The sequence below is a fragment of the Carcharodon carcharias genome, chromosome 14 (genome assembly GCF_017639515.1).
Source record: "Carcharodon carcharias isolate sCarCar2 chromosome 14, sCarCar2.pri, whole genome shotgun sequence".
NCBI lineage: Eukaryota > Metazoa > Chordata > Chondrichthyes > Lamniformes > Lamnidae > Carcharodon > Carcharodon carcharias.
The window spans coordinates 63,324,042-63,344,133 of record NC_054480.1 but is presented as its reverse complement, the minus strand read 5'-3'; the positions used below and the strand labels follow the sequence as shown (position 1 = coordinate 63,344,133).

General features: G+C 41.5%; 1 protein-coding gene across 2 annotated transcripts in view; it reads right to left on the bottom strand.

Annotated features, from left to right (window-relative positions):
• The window catches only part of LOC121286783 (lipopolysaccharide-binding protein-like), a 60,789-nt gene that overhangs the window by 24,883 nt on the left and 15,814 nt on the right, over nucleotides 1–20,092 (bottom strand). Inside the window, exons 4-9 of one of the 2 annotated variants that reach the window (XM_041203821.1) lie at nucleotides 19,548–19,676; nucleotides 12,023–12,175; nucleotides 10,639–10,702; nucleotides 7,329–7,389; nucleotides 7,144–7,235; nucleotides 346–522 (exon numbers count right to left, since the gene is read on the bottom strand). In XM_041203821.1, coding sequence (XP_041059755.1) covers nucleotides 346–522; nucleotides 7,144–7,235; nucleotides 7,329–7,389; nucleotides 10,639–10,702; nucleotides 12,023–12,175; nucleotides 19,548–19,676 — 676 coding nt within the window. The remainder of the gene's footprint in view (nucleotides 1–345; nucleotides 523–7,143; nucleotides 7,236–7,328; nucleotides 7,390–10,638; nucleotides 10,703–12,022; nucleotides 12,176–19,547; nucleotides 19,677–20,092) is intronic. The other variant, XM_041203822.1, reaches the window with a different exon arrangement.

The window sequence follows — 20,092 nt, the reverse complement described above, 5'->3', positions numbered from 1 at the left end:
ATACACACCTTTTTTCTTCTCCATCTTACTGTCTATCCTATTAGACATTAAAGGCTCCTTTGTTCTAATTTCAGTGAACAGGGGTCTGAGTTGCCCATGTTATCACTTTACTCAAACATGTAGGGACATTTGGATTAGACAATTGTCAGTGCCACTGAGAAATCAGCAGATGGCCCCAAGAGGCAGCTTAGTCAAGAACTGAAAAATGCATCAAAAGAGGGTAAGCACATTCTAATGACCAGGCATGGCTTGGGACTCTAACTTGTATTTCCTGGTGGGAGGAATTGGTCAATCACTACAGATTTGCTTTGAAATCAGTGTACTCCAAAAGAATAGCTCACTTACCATATCATCTGTGATGTTAAATTGCAAAGCTCCAGCTACAAAATACGCAAATCCTCCTGTGTTAATAAAATACTCCGACAGTCCAAGGATCAGCATATGGTCAGTGGTATTTGGAAGGTTAAATGATTGTGCAGTAAATGGAGACTCCTTGTGGTGTTGAACATCATACAATTCACCCTAAAGGCATCACAGAAGATTCTCAGTAATTCAAGAACTGATTGATTATAAACTCAGTGAAAAACATGAAAAAGTGAGCAGGATAGCATGTACCAAATAACTGAGTCCCCAAAGATAATGAGGTGGTGGTAGTAACTTGACACAGCAAATGTCAAATATTTTACAAGGTAGCATGGAATTATTGCATACTATTCAATGCAATTTGCAGTATACTTTAAAATTTTGAAGTTTCTTATCATTAAGGATATTGCTATCTTATTCAATGTATATCCACATTTTGCTGAACAAATACTTGTATAATTTTAAAAGGCTAGCTGGTCTCCTAAGGGGAGTTTTCAAGTTTCGTTTTCAGGCCAAGTTAGATTAGAGGTTGGAGGATAACCGAGCCATATCAGGATGGGTGTAGGGAGAAAATGGATTGGGACTTAGACGAAGGATCAGGGAGGCAAGAGGAGAGTGGGGCTGGAGTGGAGCAAAGAGGAGTTGGGGTTGTAAAGGAAGCAGGTTAAGATAGAGAGGGGGAGAGGATGGGAGGTAAAGAAAAGGGTAGGTGATAGAGATGAAGGGGAGGAAGGGATAGAAAGGAAGTAGTAAGATGGGGTCAGTAACTCAGTACATTTATAATAATTTATGGAGAACAGCCATCGTATGTTATTTAAAACCAGTAACCACAAGGGGTTGGAGGAGAGACTCCACAGAAAAGGGATATTCTGACAATTTTTAGAACAAGGCGGCTTTTTTTCTAAATGGCTTACGTGCTCAACTTTAAGTGAGATTGTTTGGCCAAATTTTTTTATGGTACTTACTGGAACTCTTAGAAGAGGATCAAAACAGCATGTAAATGAAAGCAGTAAGTGCATAACACTCTTAAATTTCATTGCAAATGCTGATTACAGTGGTAACAGGTGCAATTGATACTACATGTTCATGATTTCAAACTGGATTTTATCAGATACAAAACTTAATGATAATTTAAGTGCATATTGAAATGAAATGTTGCAACCTCCTCAGCATTTTTAATATGTAGTAAATATTCAACGTAAAAGATGCTTCAGTGAGAATTTTGGAAGAATGCAGAGCAAATTGGAAGAGCCATAGCATCATATTGCAGACAGAGCGAGAAACTGAAAAAGTCTTGTCATAGTGGGCAGAGAATGTGGAATGGTACGGCACATTACAGATAAGCATTTTGTTTATTGGTTCATGTTTTTGAGTGTTAGTGTAAGTATTGGCTATATTTTTGATGGTTGACATAAGTATTTAGTTTAACGGTTAGTTTAGTGTTCGTGGTTAGGATTTTAGTGGTCTTGTGTTAGCTAAACAGTTAATTGGCCTTAAGGCTGAAAAAAAGCAGTTAAAAATAAAGAATCAATTAACTAGCATAGCAGGAAAGCTGGGGCAGTAGCATGCATATTCTGTGTCCTGGAAAATCACATATGCAGGAAGTTCCACTAACTGCTCGAGTTCAAGCTCAAGCTTAGAATTTCTGAGCTTCAGGAACAGCTGGTCTCCTTAAAGGAAGTTGAGAGTGGTGGTCAACTGCAGCTGCAGAGAACAAGAGTGAGTGACCACCATGCAGAATAGAGGAACAGGCAGGCAGTACAAGATCGACTGGGAGTGTGGTGCTCTCAAACCAGTATTAAATGTGGGAACGCAGTTGGAGGCAGATCCGTGGCACCGTAAGCGATTCAGTTGTACAGGGAGGCATGAGAAATTGTTGAAATGCAGTTGTTATAGGGAATTCAAGCATTATGGAAAAAGACATGCATTTCAGCAACAATAGACATGATCCCAAATGGCACACTTGCAGGTGTATATGGGTAGCTTTAACCAATGCAGGAATTCTGTGATGAGTAGGAGATCAACCAGAAGCTGTGATACATGTTTGAACCAATGACATAGGTAAGAAAAGGGTTGAGATCCTACAAATACAGTTTCAGGAGATAGGAAAAAGGTTAATGAGCAGGATCTCAAAGGTGATAAGCTTGTGATTTCTCCCAGTGCCACATGCAAGTGAGTACAGAAACAAGAAGCTAGTGCCGGTGAATGTATGACTGGAGAAATGGTGCATGAGGGACGGCTTCAGATTCCTGGGGCATTGGGACCAGTTCTGGAGCAAAACGGACCTGTACCAGTCAGACAGTAATAGTGGGCGACTTCAATTACCCTAATATAGACTAGGAAAAGGCAGAGTTAAGGGGAATGAAGGCAAAGAAACTCTAAAATATGTACTGGAGAACTTCCTTACTAAGAATGTTTCTAGTCTAATGAAGCAGGAAGCAGTACTGGATCCAATCTAGGCATTGAAATAGGGTGATTGGAGTGTGTTACAATGGGAGAACATCTGGGTAATAGTGATCACAATATAATTAGGTTTATGGTAGTTATGAAAAGGGACAAAGAAAAACTGAAGGTGAAAACGCTCAACTGGTAGAGACCAATTTAGTTTTTGAGAAGGGATCTAGCAAAGGTGGACTGGAAACAAAGATAGTCCAGGAAAGCAATGAATTAACAAAGTCTGGCCTTCAAGGTGGAGAAACCTTGGATACAAACGAGGCATATTTTCATTAGAAGGAAAGATTGGACATCCAAAAGCTGGATGTTTTTCTGACTGGAGAGTACTGTGCTATTGCCCCAGGGGGTGATATTAGGACCATTGCTTTTCTTGCTATGTATAAATGACCTGGATTTGGGTATAGGAAGTACCCAACCTGACAACCTAGTAAGCAGTGAACAGTATAGCAGCAGATTTCAGAAGGTCATTGCCAAACTGCTGAAATGGGCAGACACATAGGCCAGAATTTCCCAGCCCCTCACACTGGCGGGATCTTCTGGTCCCAATGATGTGAATGGAGATTTCAATGGCTCACTGGCCCCACCACAGGGGAACCTGCTGGGTGGGAAGGCTGGAAAATTCCGGCCATAGTAGATATTATTTAATGTGGCTAAATGTAAACTGATGTACTTTGGGAAAAACAACATAGGACAGGATTTCCCGTCAGCGAGCAGGGCCCGCTCACCGACGCGTAAAATGACACGCGGTGATGTTGGGCGGAACTCCCAACGTCACCGTGCCCCATTTAAATTTTCAGGTAGGTGGGGGGGCTCAGCAAAATCAGCTGTGCGCCTGCTGACCTGTCAACGGCCAATTGAGGCCAGTGACAGAGTCATTAAAGTAATTAATGGACCACCTTAAGGTTGGCGGGCAGGCCAAGAGCCTTGATGGGCTTTAGAAAAAAGCATAAAACCTCATCCACAGGTGGGATGAAGTTTCATGCAGGTTTTAAAAAATGTAATTAAAGTGTTTTTAAAAGCTATGGACATGTCCCAACTCATGCGAATTTGTCACATGAGGGGATGTGTCAGGGAATTTTTTTTCTATTTTTAATGGTTTTGACAGTACAGCTGATCTCCCTGAGGCAGCACTTATCCTCAGGGAGATGAGTGCACTCTTTTGGGCGCATGCCCGAAAGAGCACACTCTCAGCAGAGGGAATCCCCCTTCACCCGCACAGGGAGAGCATAATGTTTCTGTGTGGATGTCACACTGGGCAGGCCTTAATTGGCCCACCCACGTAAAATGGCGGCACCCCAGATTGGAGGCGTGCCTTTGTGCACCTCTTCTTTAACTCCCCCCATGATGGGGGGAAAATTCTGCCCATAGAGAGGCAGTATAATATAAATGCTGTTATATTGAGTGAGGGTGCAAAAGCAGGGGAGTCAAGAGGACTTAGAAAATCTCAATGCAAACAGGCAGAGTCAACATGGTTTTGTGAAAAGGAAAAAGTGTTTGACTAATTTATTACAATTTGCTGAAGAAGTAACAAACAATATGGGTAAAGGGGAACTTGTGGACGTGGTGTACTTAAATTTCCAAAAGGCATTTGACAAGGTGCCACATCATTATTACACAAATTAAGAGGTAATGATTAGGGAGTAATATGGATAAAGGATTGGTTAGTTAATAGGAAACATAGTGGGTATAAATGGGTCATTTTTGGGTTGCAAGATGTAACGAGTGGAATGCCATGTGGATCAATGCTGAGGCCTCAACTAATTGCAATCTATATTAATGACTTGGAGGAAGACACTGAATGTATAATTGCTAAATTTGCTGATGACTCAAAGATAGACAGGAAAGTCAGTTGTGAAGAAGACATTAGGGATAGGGATAACAAAGGGATTTAGATCAGTTAAATGAGTGGGAATAATTGGCAGATGGGGTATAATGTGGGAAAATGTGAACTTGTCCACTTTGGCAGGAAGAATAGGAAAGCAACAAATTATTTAAATTGAGAGAGATTGCAGAACTCTAGTACAAAGGTACCAGGGTGTCCTGGTACATGGATCATAAAGTTAGTATGCAGGGACAGCAAATGATTAGGAAGGCAAATGGTATTTTTTGCTTATTGCAAGGAGAATGGAATATAAAAGTAGGGATGTTTTGCTTTATTGTATAGGGCCTTGGTGAGACCACATAAGGGGTAGAATTTTCCGCCTGGTGGGCAGGCGGGCCCGACCGAATCTCCGGTGGACGGGGAGCTGATCCCCGCAGGGAAAGCGGGCCCTGCTGCCATTTCACGTGGGTGGGCCAATTAAGGCCCGCTCAGCGTGATGTCTGGTGGGAAGCACTATGTGCTTCCTGTGAGGATGGGGGATTCCCCAAAAGCGAGAGTGCACTCTTTCGCGCACGCGCACAAAAGAACGCACATCTCCCTGAGACTAAGTGCTGCCTCAGGGAGAGCACTGAAACGTTTAAAAATATGAAAATGGACAAAAAAATTCACTAACATGTCCCCCTCATGTGACAATGTCCATGAGGTGGGACATGTTCATAATTTACATAATAAGTTTATGAAACTTTTTAAAACCTTACATGAAACCTCATCCTGCCGGTGGATGAGGTTTCATGTATTTTCTATTTGCTGCCAGGGCTCCTGGCTTGCCCACCAACCTTAAGGTTGGACGGGCAGGTCCTTTAATTGTTTAAATGACCCTGTCAGGCCCCAGATGGCCATTGACAGGTCGGTGGGCCCGCAGTTGATTTTGCTGTGGGCCCGTCTTCCTGAAAACTTAAATGAACCGGGGTGATGTCAGGGGTTCCGCCCGATGTCATCCCGCGTCACTTTACACGTTGGCGAGCGGGCCCCGCCCCCCGGCTTGCCGACGGCAAAATTCTGCCCATGAATACCATGTACAGTATTCAAGAAAGGACATAAATGCATTAGAAGCTGTTCAGAGAAGGTTCGCTGAACTGATTCCAGGGGTAGGGTTGTTATCTTATGGGGAGAGGTTAGACAGGTTGGGCCTGTATTGACTGGAGTTGAGAAAAATGAGAGGTGATTTTATTGAAACATATAAGATCCTGAGGGGACTTGAGAGGTGGATGCTGAAAGGATGTTTCCCCTTGTGGGTGAGACTAGAACTAGAGGACACAGTTTAAAAATCATTTAAGGCAGAGATGAGGACAAATTTTTTCTTTCAGAAGTTTGTGAGTCTGTGGAACTTCTCCAGAGAGCAGGGGAGGCAGGGTCGTTGAATATTTCTAAGGCAGAGGTAGTTAGACTCTTGACGAACAAGGGAGTTTAAGGGTATTGTGGGTAGGCAGGAAAGTGGGATTAAGGCCATAATAAGATCAGCCATGACCTCATTGAATGGTGGAGCAGGCTTGAAGGCCCTACTCCCTTAACATGAGGCTACTAGGGATAAAGAACTTCAGTCATGTGCAGAAATTGGAGAAGTTAGGATTGCTCCCATCAAGCAGAGCAGTTTAAGGGAGACCCAAAAGAAGTATTCAAAATTATGAGGGTTTTTGATATAGCATGAAGGGAAAAATTGGTTCCTTTGGCAAACGGATCGATAAGCAGATTTTCCCATGTAGTGTTTTAACATTATTCCCAGGAGATTTTGTTCTTTTTACCCTCAACATTAGATTCTGACAAAAAAAATCACAGCAAAGTTTTGTATAACCATGACTTACATCATATTTTCCACAGGGTTAAGTAGAATACGAAAGATAAGCGGGAGTGTAAGCGAGCTTGTAAGTACTATTGATAAATTAATGCAGACTGTGAAAACAATGATTAAATGGTTCATAGAGTTCACTGTAGAATTGCAATACATTTCCAACTATTTTTATAAGCACAATTTCCTCTTTGTATCCTTAACTTGTGAACTTCCCTTTTGAATTTTGTCATTCAAATCCTGTTAACACTGATAGATTTTCTATTAACGTTGATATTAAGGTTTTGTGGCTTGAGGTTCCACTGAGTGGGAACTTGTGGTGAAAGCCAGGATCTCACATTTCCTCACCTATTTTTTGATCCTTTCATTGCACTCTCACAGGAGAAGAGCCAGGCAGTTTTAGCCCCATAAATATTTTCAAAATGTCATGGTCCTCCAATGGAATTTTTCAGAAGTTAGTTTTGTCCAGATTATGTCCATGGAGTTAACTCATTGTTAGCTATTTTAGATTATCCAGAAGCTCTACAGAAAAAAATAAATGTGACTGTGTTTGAAAATGTAAGTTTGGGGAAATTGAACCCAACTCAACAAAATTGCCTTCCTTCTCAAGGATTAATAGCTTTACTATTATGACTTTTGTCAGGCGTGGCAACCCTACCTTAATGGGAAGACCAACAGAATTAGCTGTGATCTCCGGCTCTCCAACCAACGAATAATCAAGTTCTACGTACCGATCCAGTTGCTGTGAAACTGTGAAACAAAATAATAAACTGTAAAACCCACGAAAGTCACTGACACAAAAACAGAACATTTCCTGCTTATTGTCTTATGGAGGGTACTTACTGCTCAGTGTCTGGATGATGGCTTCGAGCTTTCCAATCATATTTCTAAACTCAGAGCACAGCTGTATAATAAATACAATGAATAATTAAAATTATAAGGAGAAAGATATATGGAGAAATTCACCAACACTCCTTCCAGTACTTTTTAAAAAATAACATTAGGTTATAACTATCAGCTTTTGAATTTAATGCAATAAGATTTTGCAAGAGTTTACAAGTATGGAACAAGAAATAACACCAAATAAGCTCAAATTCCTTAGCTTCTCTTTACAACTCAATAAATCTGAGGAACGATTTGTGAATGCATGCTCCCAGCACAGGAAATCACACTTGTGCTCTCCGTATCTTAACCCGCACCCAGGTCCAGTTCACCCTTCACCTCTGAGTTTATTAACTTACAAGTTGGTTCCCGGTCCACCAATGTGTCAGTTTCAAAATTCCCATTCTTGTGTTCAAATCCCTCTGTGGCCGCTCCCTTTCCTTATCTCTGTAACAATCTCCAGCCCTATAACACCCCAAGATCTCTGCATTCCTCCAACATTGAGCTCTTCTTTATCCCCATTTCTTTTGTGGTCATGCCTTAGGCCACCTAGGCCCTAAGTTGTGGAATTATCTTTCCAAACCTCTTCACTTCTCTCACCTTTTTAAAATGATACTTAAACTTACCTAATTGACCTAGTCCTTGGTTACCTACCCTAATATCTGCTTCCTTGGCTCAGTATCAATTTTTCATCTAGTTATACTCCTTGAGTGCCTTAGAATATTCTATTACATTAGAGGAATTATATAGATGTAATTTGTGTTGCTCCCCATGATTTTCTATCTAGGGACAGAAGACTGTGGGGAGTGAGCCCATAATTTTATTATATGCACTCCTGGTGGGCATGGGGCCAGACTAGGAGGTTTGGGAACACTGGCCTTCTCTTGTCATTTGTGACTCTTTCAGTCTTTCCCAACATCTTTGTATCTTTTCTTAAATGCAGTTACAGTTGGATATAACAATTTACACATGGTTATACCAGTACTTTACAGACTGCACATATTACTTGCTTGCAGTTATATTTATGACCCAACAATAATCCCAACATTCATTGGGCTTTTCAATTTCTGCTACAAAAATTGTGTTTAGGTTTTCAAGTTATGGACAACTGTTATATCTAGATATTTTTATTGTCTCAACTTATTTAGTGCCATAATCTTTAATGTTATCTTGAGTTTTTTTCAAAACTCTCTTCTCAGGACTAATTGCCCTGAGAAGCTGGTCATGGGCCTTCATCGCGAACCACTGCAGTCTATGTTGGTAGTGATTTGATACAACTGAGTGGCTTGCTAAGCCACTTCAGAGTCAGCCACATTGGTGTGGGACTGAAGTTGCATAAAAGCCAGAGCAGGTAAGGATGGCTTCTTTCCCTACAGGATATTAATGAACTAGTTGAAACTTTATTACAAACTCACAGCTTTGTGGTCAGTTTTCCTGATTTCCATAACTGTAAAACTGCATTAAATTTCATAAAGGAACATAGTGGGACTTGAACTCATATTCTCTGGATCACTAGTCCAGTAGCATAACCATTAAGCTAACATACCAGTATCAGTATATATACTAGCATTTTTCAGAATAAGTATCATTTCCAATTTGCCTGTACAATTATTAACTCTCTTTGCATTCTTTGAATTTTACGACTTGAATCTTTTGAAAATCTAATGTCCTTCCATCTGATTATCCTTTAATATTTGCACGGGGGCTGAGCTGAATAAGCAGAGATGGATTGAGGTGACCAGCAATTCTAGTGAGGACAGAACTGGGAGGTGGGGAGGGGTGGGGGGGGGGGGCGGGGTGAAGCAGAGTAACTGATTAGGATGGACATGTATTAGTAGCTTTAGAATAGACAAATGTGGTTATGAGAGCACTTTCTAAGCATGATGGGAATATATAGCCAACACATAGGCATGATGGGTAAATAGCTAGTATTGTGGGAACCCAACTAACAATCACAAGTCATAAAACTTGACTTTCACAGGATGGATAAACAAATGTCAGGTTGATAAAAGCACAGACTGGGAGGCATTAGAACCGAGGCATTTCCCAGCCTCCCAGTGAGGTAACAGAGACATCTGCAGCCTGAATAATTCTGCTCATTAGGCATGTAACTGGCGGATGTACTAGGCAGTATAGTGAAATGTGATAACTAAAAGATGTAAATATGTTACTCAGCCTTTGTATCAGAGAGACACTCTGTAGAACCAGGCTGTGTCCACCCAGCATATGCTTGTAAATAGAAGTCCTTGGCTACGTGAAGAGTACAGACTAGAGAGTGGTTTCTTGAACATGTTGTGGGGGCTGGGTGGGGGGGAGGCATGGTGCGACGTGGTGAAACTGGTCTTCACTGGGAGAGTGAAATGCAGTCATAGCAAATTAACAGCCTGTTTTATGCTGCCTCCAAATTCTTTTCCCATTGACTTAATTGGAAAAGAAAATCAAGCATGGTCTAAAGTGGGCTGCCAATTCAATGTGGCTGTTTTTGTGCCACTGGTGAAGAATAATTTCACCCCACACCTCAGTTTCTGATGCAATTTTCATTTGTTCAAGTGAATGGATATCAATCTCCTTCTTGTAGGTGGTCTGTAGGAGTTGCCAGAAATTAGTTTTCTTTCTGTGGTGCCATTGGTTTCATTTGGACTGATTTGGATCTCATGTTACACAGAGTTAAATCCATTAATATGTGGGCTAGCACTTGATAATGGTCATTTAAAAGCTGATGGATTATTGTAAAAATCCACTGGTTCAATAACGTCCTATTTGTTCTGGCTTTCCTAACAGCACTGTAGGTGTCTCTATACCACAGGGCTGCAGAGGTTCAAGTTCGCCACCACCTTTTCAAGGGGGATTAAGGATGGGCAATAAATACTGGCCTAGCTAGTGAAGCCCACATCTGGTAAATGAATAAAAAAATCTACTGAAGTCCTCAGGGCAACTAGTACTGGCTTGTCAGTGTCACATCTCAGGAACAAATAAAAAAAGCCTATTATTAACTTATGCCTTATTAACAATGCTCTTCTTGTATTTCTTACCCTTTACCCACATATTGACCCCCTAACCTAATTCTTTATAAGCATTTTAAACTCAAATAATACGAAAACCTCTGGCCTTAACGAATCCTCCCATTTCTTCAGTTCTATCTATCTTATTGCACACATGGTCCTATGAGTAAATATCGCACAGTCTCTTGCATTTTACAAGCATATTTGGCACTACCAGTGATTATAACTTTGGACCCAAAGGGAAAAAGAACAATAGAGTCTCAGCTTACCTTCTGAGGAGTGATTTGTCTGATTTTATTTTTCACTTGAGGAAGAAACAAGTTGTAAAACCAGCTTTGAAAAGAAAAATAATATTGTCAAAAGTATAGTAACATGATGCAAGACAGTTACATTCTTTGCTACTAATCCATTATTTGCTTCTAAGAATGACTGAAATTGGAATTAGGTTATTAGATTTTTTTAATTAAGCTAGTTGTAAAACTACTGGTTAATCCCAATGACTTTTTCTTTATTTGCTCTTGAGATCTGAGCATTGCTGGCTAGGCCAGCATTTATTGTCCATTCCTAATTGCCATTGAGAAGGTGATGCTGAAAGAGCTTTGGTGAGTTGTTGCATGGCATTTTGTAGATGGCCCACACTACAGCCAATGTGTGCTGGTGGTGGAGGGAGTGAATATTTAATGTGCAGCTGAATGGGATGCCAATCATCTGGGCTGCTTTGTCTTAGATGGTGTCAAGTTTCTTGACTGTTGTTGGAGCTGGACTTATCCAGGTAAGTGTATTCCATCACACACCCGACTTGTGCCTTGTAGGTGGTGGACAGGCTTTGGAGAGTCAGGAGGTGAGTTACTTGCCACAGAATTCCCAGCACTTGGTTGATCATCCAGCGTTGTAATGAATTGTAAAGGCAAGGCAGGTCCCCAAATAAGTTAACTGACTTCAGCCAAGGTAAGTAAGATTATAAATAAATGAAATAGGTAGGTATAGGTAAGTGAGATTATAATTGTCAAGTTGTTGTTGGACTAGGAATGATGGAGGGGAATGAATGGACAACAAGAATTCTGCTCTAGATTCCAGTCCAGTTACTTCTTGTATAAAGTGCACACTATTAATGGGGTAAAAGAACCAGACTATGCTTGACTGCAATCCAATTCAAGGATGAAGAAAACCCACTGACATATGAAGAACTACCACTTGGTTGAGGCTGCCCAGCAACTGTGGAACTAACCAACAACATAAGTCAACGTCTTCAGGATAGGAAAGCAACTTTTCCAAATATAGCTACTTTCTTGTCTTGAAATCTCTTCGCGTTACATTCTCTGATCAACATAGTAAGGAGGCACATAAATTGCCCAATTTCTTTTCCATTGCATTTAATGGAAAGTAAATGCAGGAGAGGTTTATAACGGATGGTCATTCCACAAATGCCAATTTACAGCTTGCACAGAAAATGAAAATTGTCCCTACTATGAAGAAACCTGAAGCATCTGGTTACTGTGAAACCGACTGTCTATGAGAATTGTTATAATGTAATACATGTCTCACAATGCATATATCTTGGACGTCTCACATGTATACCCTGCATGCTTCACAACGTGTATTCCTTGGATGTTTTACATTCTATAATATTTCCATGTTGCCCAATAAGCCTACCTGCCTCCTCCATGAAGCTGAAGGTCGAAACTGTTTAAACTCGCACTGCAGTCTTTGTAACTCAGCACTGGTCGAGCGCTATCCTGCGAAATGTTGACAATGAATGCAGCTGAAAGATCGTTAATGTTCAGGTCAAAGGTTCCTCCATCTTTTCTATTGAAGGGTAATGCACATGTTACAATTGTTGATACATCTGCCACAATCATGAATAAATTAGTCAACCCTCATCAGTGCAGTATTTTCTTCCAAACTGTTACTTGTGCCCAGAACAAATCATCAATATACAGTAGCTTATAATTCTGGCACATGAATATATGATGTTCAAATACTTTCCTGATTGTAGCTGTCTGTCCTATGTACAGAATGAAATCATTCTTTTATCTCTTCAGTTAACTCTAATCACCTCCAGCACTTTAAGATCTTGCCAATTCACCCGGTCAAAAGCTTTTTCATAATCCACAAAGCAAGGGTACACTTCCTGCTGGTATTCTACGCTTCTTTCGCTGTTATACCCTTCCTGGTCCCACAATGCTTCCTAAAACCGAACTGATCACAGTTGATGTAATGGCTGGTTTTGGCTATTTAGCATTAGCAAAGAATGCATTCTCCAAACATAAAGGGCAGAATTTTACGGCCCCGTTTTAGCGGGGACGGGGCTGTAAAATGGGGCGAGACATTCTAAACCTCATAGACTTCAGCGGGAACGTAAAATTCCGCTGCCGTAAAATTCTGCCCAAAGAATTGCTCAGCATATGAAAGAGTAGGGACCTTAAGAAAATAATTATCAAGACTGATTTGGACCTTAAGAAAAGCAGATATCCCAGACTAGAAAGTTGTGGAATGTGGTTCTGGAAAATGATAGGTTGAGCAGGTCAGTTGGAAAGAACGCAACAGCAATGAAAAAGTTCTCAGGATGGTGGAGAAGGAAAGATTGTTTTCATCAAGAAAAGGCAACAAGGTTGGATTGGCTATATTCTAAGGCATGAGAGCTTGCTGAAGGAAGATTAGAAGATGTAGGCAAAAAGGGAGAATGAGAATAATAATATTAGGCAAATTGAATTTGGAAATGGAAGGCTCCAACAAGAAATTTAAGAGACAGTGCAAAATGCTTTGTGTGGAGAAATGAATAAGAGATCTGCCTTAAGCAGATTCTACTACTCCAATGTTGTTTACTCTAAAATAATTAACTGACTTGTTAAATGTTACAATAATCTTATGTCTCCCATCTGATCTTAAATCTCCCTTGCTGCAGTTATTCCCATGCACCTCTGTACATAGGTTTAATGATAATAGATGCACAGTACCACTGTTGACAACTATTCAAGTCCTTGCTGGGAAGAGCGTCCTGCAGTCAGCATCATGGTGAAACGGTCCGGGAAGAGCGTCCTGCAATCAGCATTGTGGTGAAACAGTCCGGGAAGAGCGTCCTGCAGTCAGCATCGCAGTGAAGCGGTCCGGGAAGAGCGTCCTGCAATCAGCATTGTGGTGAAATGGTCCGGGAAGAGCGTCCTGCAGTCAGCATCGCAGTGAAGCAGTCCGGGAAGAGTGTCCTGCAGTCAGCATCCTGGTGAAGCGATCCGGGAAGAGTGTCCTGCTGTCAGCATCGCAGTGAAGCAGTCTGGGAAGAGCATCCTGCAGTCAGTTCTTGTTGAAAATAACAAGCGTGACATCACAAAACAGTGCAAGAGAGCGGTAAAGAGATCAGAACCACCATGAGTGTGGGAAGCTTCAAAAAGTGACGTCAGCACAAAGGTGAGAGCTGATTGGTGAGTAGTGGTTAAGTGTTTTTTCTCCAGTTTAAGATAGTTTAAGCTAAGGAAAGGTAAGAGTTCTAGTTTTTATTTAAAGTACATAAATAATTTAACTTTTTTTTACTGTATTTAACTTAAAGCAAGGGTTTTTTCAACTAGAGGCATGGCAGGGCAGCTCAGTCCCGTGTTATGTACCACCAGCAACAAGTGTGAAGTCCTAGACGCTCCTTGTGCTCTGACAGACCACGTGTGCAGGAAGTGCCACCAGCTGCAGCTACTTGAGCTCCGAGTTTCAGAGCTTGAGCAGTAGCTGGAGGCACTGAGGTGCATCTGTGAGGCTGAGAGTTTCGTGGATAGCATATTTTAGACGTGGTCACCCCTCAGCTTACGGAGGTGCAAACAGAGAGGGAATGGGTGGCCATCAGTGAGAAGGAAGGTGTCAGGCAGGTAGTCAGGAAATCCCCAGGATGTATCTCATTTGAGAACCGTTTTTCTGTGCTGGAAAACAGTGAGAGTGACGGTTCCTCTAGGTAGTGCAGCCAGGCTCATGGGACTGTGAGTGGCTCAGCTGCACGGGGGTGGAGAGGGGGGGTGGAAGAGCAATAGTGGTAAGAGACTCAATAGTTAGGGGAACAGACAGGCGTTTCTGCGGCCGTAGACTTGACTCCAGGATGGTATGTTGCCTCCCTGGTGCCAGGGTCAAGGATGTCACTGAACAGCTGCAGGGCAGTCTAAAGGGGGAGGGCAAACAGACAGAGATCATGGTACATATTGGTACCAACGACATAGGTAGAAAGAGGGATGAGGTCCTGCAAGCAGAATTTAGGGATCTAGGAAGCAGATTAAAAAACAGGACCTCAAAGGTAATAACCTCTGGATTACTTCCGGTGCCACGCGCTAGTGAGTATAGAAAGAGGTTAGGCCAGATGAATGCGTGGCTGGCGAGATGGTGCAGGAGGGAGGGCTTTAGATTTCTGGGTCATTGGGACCGTTTCTGGGGGCGGTGGAACTTGTACAAGGTGGATGGGTTGCACCTGAACTTGAATGGGACCAACATTCTTGCGGGGAAATTTGCTCATGCTGTTGGGGAGGGTATAAACTAATTTGGCAGGGGGAAGGGATCCTGAGAGGAGGTTCAGCAGGGGGAGATGCACACCCAAAATTAGAAGAGAGAGCAAGTGAGTCTAGAAGGCATAGGCTATTTATGGCAGAAGGGAGTTTGGCAAGGTTGGATTGAATTTTTTTTAGTTCAAGGAGACTGACGAATAAGGCAAATGAGTTGAGGGCACAAATTAACACATGGAAGTATGATGTCATTGCTGTCACAGAGACATGGTTGAGAGAGGGGCAGGATTGGCAGCTCAACATTCCAGGATATAGGATCTTCAGGCGAGACAGGGAAGGAGGTAAAAGAGGAGGGGATATTGCAACATTGATCAAGGAATCAATTACAGCAGTAATGGGGTGGCATCTTAGAAGGGTCCTCAAATGAAGTCATATGGGTAGAACTTAAAAACAAAAAAGGAGCAATCATATTGCTGGGAGTGTACTATAGGCCCCCAAACAGTCAGTGAGAAATAGAAGAGCAGATATGTAGGCAAATTTCAGAGAAGTGTAAATAATAATAGGGTAGTAATAGTGGGGGATTTCAACTTCCCCAACATTAACTGGGTTAGTCATAGTGTGATAGGTTTAGAGGAAGTGGAATTCTTAAAAATGCATCCAGGAGAGCTTTTTAAGCCATATGTAGAAGGTCCTACAAGAGAGGGGGCGGCCCAGGACTTAATTTTAGGGAATGAAGCCGGGCAAGTGGTAGAGGTACCAGTGGGGGACCATTTTGCAGATAGTGATCATAACGCCGTTAGATTCAAGGTTGTTATGGAAAAGGACAAGGATGGGCCAGAAATCAGAGTTCTAAATTGGTGGAAGGCCAATTTTAATAAGATCAGATATGATTTGGCCAGAGTGGACTGGGAGCAGCTACTCTTATGTAAGTCTGCGTCAGAGCAGTGGGACTCATTCAAAAAGGAAATAGGGAGAGTACAGGCACAACATATTCCAGTAAAAATAAAGGATGGTACCAACAAATCCAGGGAACTCTGGATGTTGAGGGATATACAGGATTGGATAAAGAGGAAAAGGGAGGCTTATAGCAGATGCCAAGGGCTTAAAACATCAGAAGCCCTAGAGGAGTATAGTATGTGTAGGGGGATCTTAAAAAGGAAATTAGGAGAGCAAAAAGGGGCATGAAAAGACATTGGCAGGTAAAATAAAGGAAAATCCAAATTTATTTTACAAATACATTAAGAGTAAGGGGTTAACGAGGGAAAGAGTAGGGCCCATTAAGGACCATAGTGGTAATTTGTGTGTGGAGCTGGAACACGTAGGTAATGTTCTAAATGAATACTTTGTGTTGGAGTTCACAAGTGAGAGGGATGATGTGGGTATGGAAATCAGACAGAAGGACTGTGATATAATTAAAGAAATGAGCATAGAAAGGGAGGAGGTTCTAAGTATTATGGCAGGTTTAAAAGTAGATAAATCTCCAGGCCCAGATGAAATGTATCCCAGGCTGTTGAGTGAGGCAAGGGAGGAGATAGCAGGGGTGCTGGCAATAATTTTCAATACTTCTCTGGCCACAGAAGCAGTGCAAGAGATCTGGAGGACAGCCATTGTGGTACCATTATTCAAGAAGGGAGGAAGGGATAACCCAGGCAATTATAGATCAGTCAGTCTAACCTCAGTGGTGGGGTAACTATTGGAAGCAATTCTGAGGGACAGAATTCATCCAAACCTGGAGAGGCAAGGATTAATCAAGGACAGTCAGCATGGTTTTGTTAAGGGGAGGTCATGTCTGATCAATTTAATTGAATTTTTCGAAGATGTGACCAGGTGTGTAGATGAGGGCAATGCATTTGACGTGGTCTACTTGGACTTGAGCAAGGCTTTTGATAAGGTCCCAAATGAGAGACTAATAACGAAGGTAAGAGCCTATGGGATCCAAGGCAATTTGGCAAGTTGGATCCAGAATTGGCTGAGTCGCAGGAAGCAGAGGGTGATGGTCGAGGGATGTTTTTGTGACTGGATGCCTGTGTCAGTGGGCTCCACAGGGATCAGTGTTGGGTCCCTTGCTGTTTGTGATATATAATAAATGATTTAGACTTGAACTTAGGAGGGTTAATCAGTAAGTTCGCGGATGACACGAAAATTGGTGGGGTGGTAAAGAGTGAGGAGGATAGCCTTAGATTACAGGAGGATATAGGTGGGCTGGTCAGGTGTCAAATGGAAGTTAATCCAGATAAGTGTGAGATGATGCACTTGGGCAGGACAAACAAGACACGGGAATACACAATGAATTGTGGGACCCTGGGAAGTACCGAGGATCAGAGGGACGTTGGTGTGTGCATTTCTACCAGTCCCTTAAGGTAGCGGGACAGGTAGATAAGGTGGGTAAGAAGGCATATGGGATTTATTATCCGAGGCATAGAATATAAGAGCAGCGAGGTTATGCTGGAACTGTATAAAATGCTGGTTAGGCCACAGCTAGAGTATTGTGTGCTGTTCTGGAATCTGCATTATAGGAAGGATGTGATTGCACTAAAGAGAGTGCAGATGAGATTTACCAGTATGTTGCCTGGGCTGGAGAGTTTTAATTATGAGAAGAGATTGTATAGACTGGGGTTATTCTTCCTGGAGCTGAGGTGGTTCAGGGGGAACATGATTGAGGTGTATAAAATTATGAGGGGCATAGATAGGGTGGACAGGAAGGAACTTTTCCCCTTGGTGGAGGGATCAATAACCAGGGGGCATAGATTTAAGGTAAGGGGCAGGAAGTTTAGAGGGGATGTGAGGAAGAAACTTTTCACCCAGAGGGTAGTGGGAATCTGCACTTCACTGTCTGAAAGGGTGGTAGAGGTAGAAACCCTCATAACATTTAAGAAGTACTTGGATGTGCACTTGCGATGCCATGGCAAATAAGGCTATGGGCCTAGTGCTGGAAAATGGGATTAGAATAGGTGGATACTTGTTTGACCGGCGCAGACTCGATGGGCTGAAGGGCCTTGTTCTGTCCTGTAGACCTCTATTACTCCTTCTTATAAGTCCAGGTTCTGTCATATAATGCATACTATTATAGAACGAATTCTGTGGTAGATACAAGACAGGAAAATAAACTTGAAGAGCTTAACCTTTTTTTAAAATTAGAGCACTGCCAAATTAGATTTGACCAAAATCATAAATTAATTATGCATGTCAACACATTGTGAAACTAAAACCCTGTAGTATAACTCCAATAGAAGCTTTATAATGAAAAGAATTGCCCCCAAATTCCTATCTTGGAAGTCCCCATTCTTATCTCCAGTATTAAATGAGGTACCAGACTATGGCTGGCATTATGGGCTTTGCTGCATATAGGGATGGAAAATATAAAGGTCAATTTCCCTAAGCTGTTTCAGTGCACCCATTTACAGTCACAGCAGACAGCATAGGCAGAGATCTGTGTCTATAAATATAACTACATTTATAGTAACTACATTACTATAAATCAGAAAGACCTCACTTGCATACTGAATCCTGCTTTGGTTCCCAGATTTGTGGAAAATAAAGGCACTAAAACAAGTTTGGAACATGATGTCAAAGATGATATTGGATGATATTAGTGCTGCTACAGAAACTCAATGACAACCAGGACGTGATGAAGGAAATTCAAATAGCATGGCGAAGGAAATTCAAATTTCCTATGGTCCTCACAATGGCAACCCCGAACTTTGAGGAGGTGCATGCGAGGTTCACACTTGAGGGCTTCCTGACGCACGGAAAGGCTGCACAAAAACAGCAAGGGGGTTGGGATGCAAAGTAGAATTTGCATTCAAAAATCCTGAACTTTTTACTTATCGCGTCCCTTTCATGCTCCGATTGGGAGACAAAAATCCTACCCAGTGTGTTTCCAAACAATCCCAATGACAGAAAGAAAGAGTTTGCATTTATTCAGTGTTTTGCATGACCTCAGGATGCCGCAAAGCACTTTATCGTCAATGAAGTTCTTTTGAAGTGTAGTTACTGCTGTAGCCCAGAAAATGCGGCAGGCAATTTGCAGACCGCAAGGTCCTGTTGCTCTTTTTTAAGTGATGTTGATTGAAGGATAAATACTGGCCAGGATATTGGAGAATAATCCCCTTTTCTTCTTCAAAATAGTGCCATGGAATCCTTTATGTCCTTCTGAGATGATACATAGTCCCTCAGTTTAAAGTCTTGTTTGAAAGATGGCATCTCTGAAGTGCAGCATTCCCTCAATACTGCACTGGAGCATCGTTCTAGACATTGTGTTCTTGTACCCACAAACATCTGACTCAGAGTTAAGAATGCTAACGCTGGGCCACACTTGTAATCCTAATATCCTGCTTTTGGAGATGGAATTCTCAAATTTAATAATATTCTTTAAGGGTAATGCCAAACGCTTGCTCTCGGTGTTAATTTTAGCAAATATATTTACAGATTTGTTAAGATGTTATTTGTTAAAATAAATGCATGGAGGTACACATCAGGAAAAGTTTTCACATTGAAGTTATGGGAGTTGGGGTGTATAGTAACCCCAAAATGCTAATTTGTCTTTTTACACTTCTCAGCCAGATAGATTAGTATCTTATTGTATTTTGATAGTTCGTATTCTTCCATTGTCCATAGTAAACATTTGAAACTGGGCATTTGACATTTTAACAGAATATTGTACACTTAATCCTTCAACAATCTATAAGGAACATTATATAAAAACATACATCAGTCCAAATGTTACATGCCAGTTTCCACCTATGTCAATGTAGGCTTTATCCATTGAAAATTTGACACCGGAATTGGGGACGAATCGTATGTCAGAGTTAAGCAATCCAAAACTCTTAATGTACATCCTGAAAATACAGACAAACGTTAATTTTGTACCTTCATGAGCAAGGATGGAAAAATATTATTTGCAGATTGCTCTGAGGAAGAGTCATACAGGCTGGAAAGGTTAACTCTGTTTCTCTCTCTACAGCTGCTGCCAGACCTGCTGAGTTTTTCTACCGTTTTGTTTTTATTTCTAAAAATATTACCACAAGTTCATTGTACACATTGCACTACCAGAAACATTTCAGTGTGAAGGAAATACATGAATAAATTGGTAGAATTCATATCTATTTAGGGAATTATATTTTAGAATTGAGAAAATGGACACAGATTCATGGATAGCCATTTTTACCCAGAAGACCTCAAACATATACATGGGCAGCATGTATTGAACTAGAAACAAACGTGGCCTCATCCGTACCATCCGCTAGGTATCACT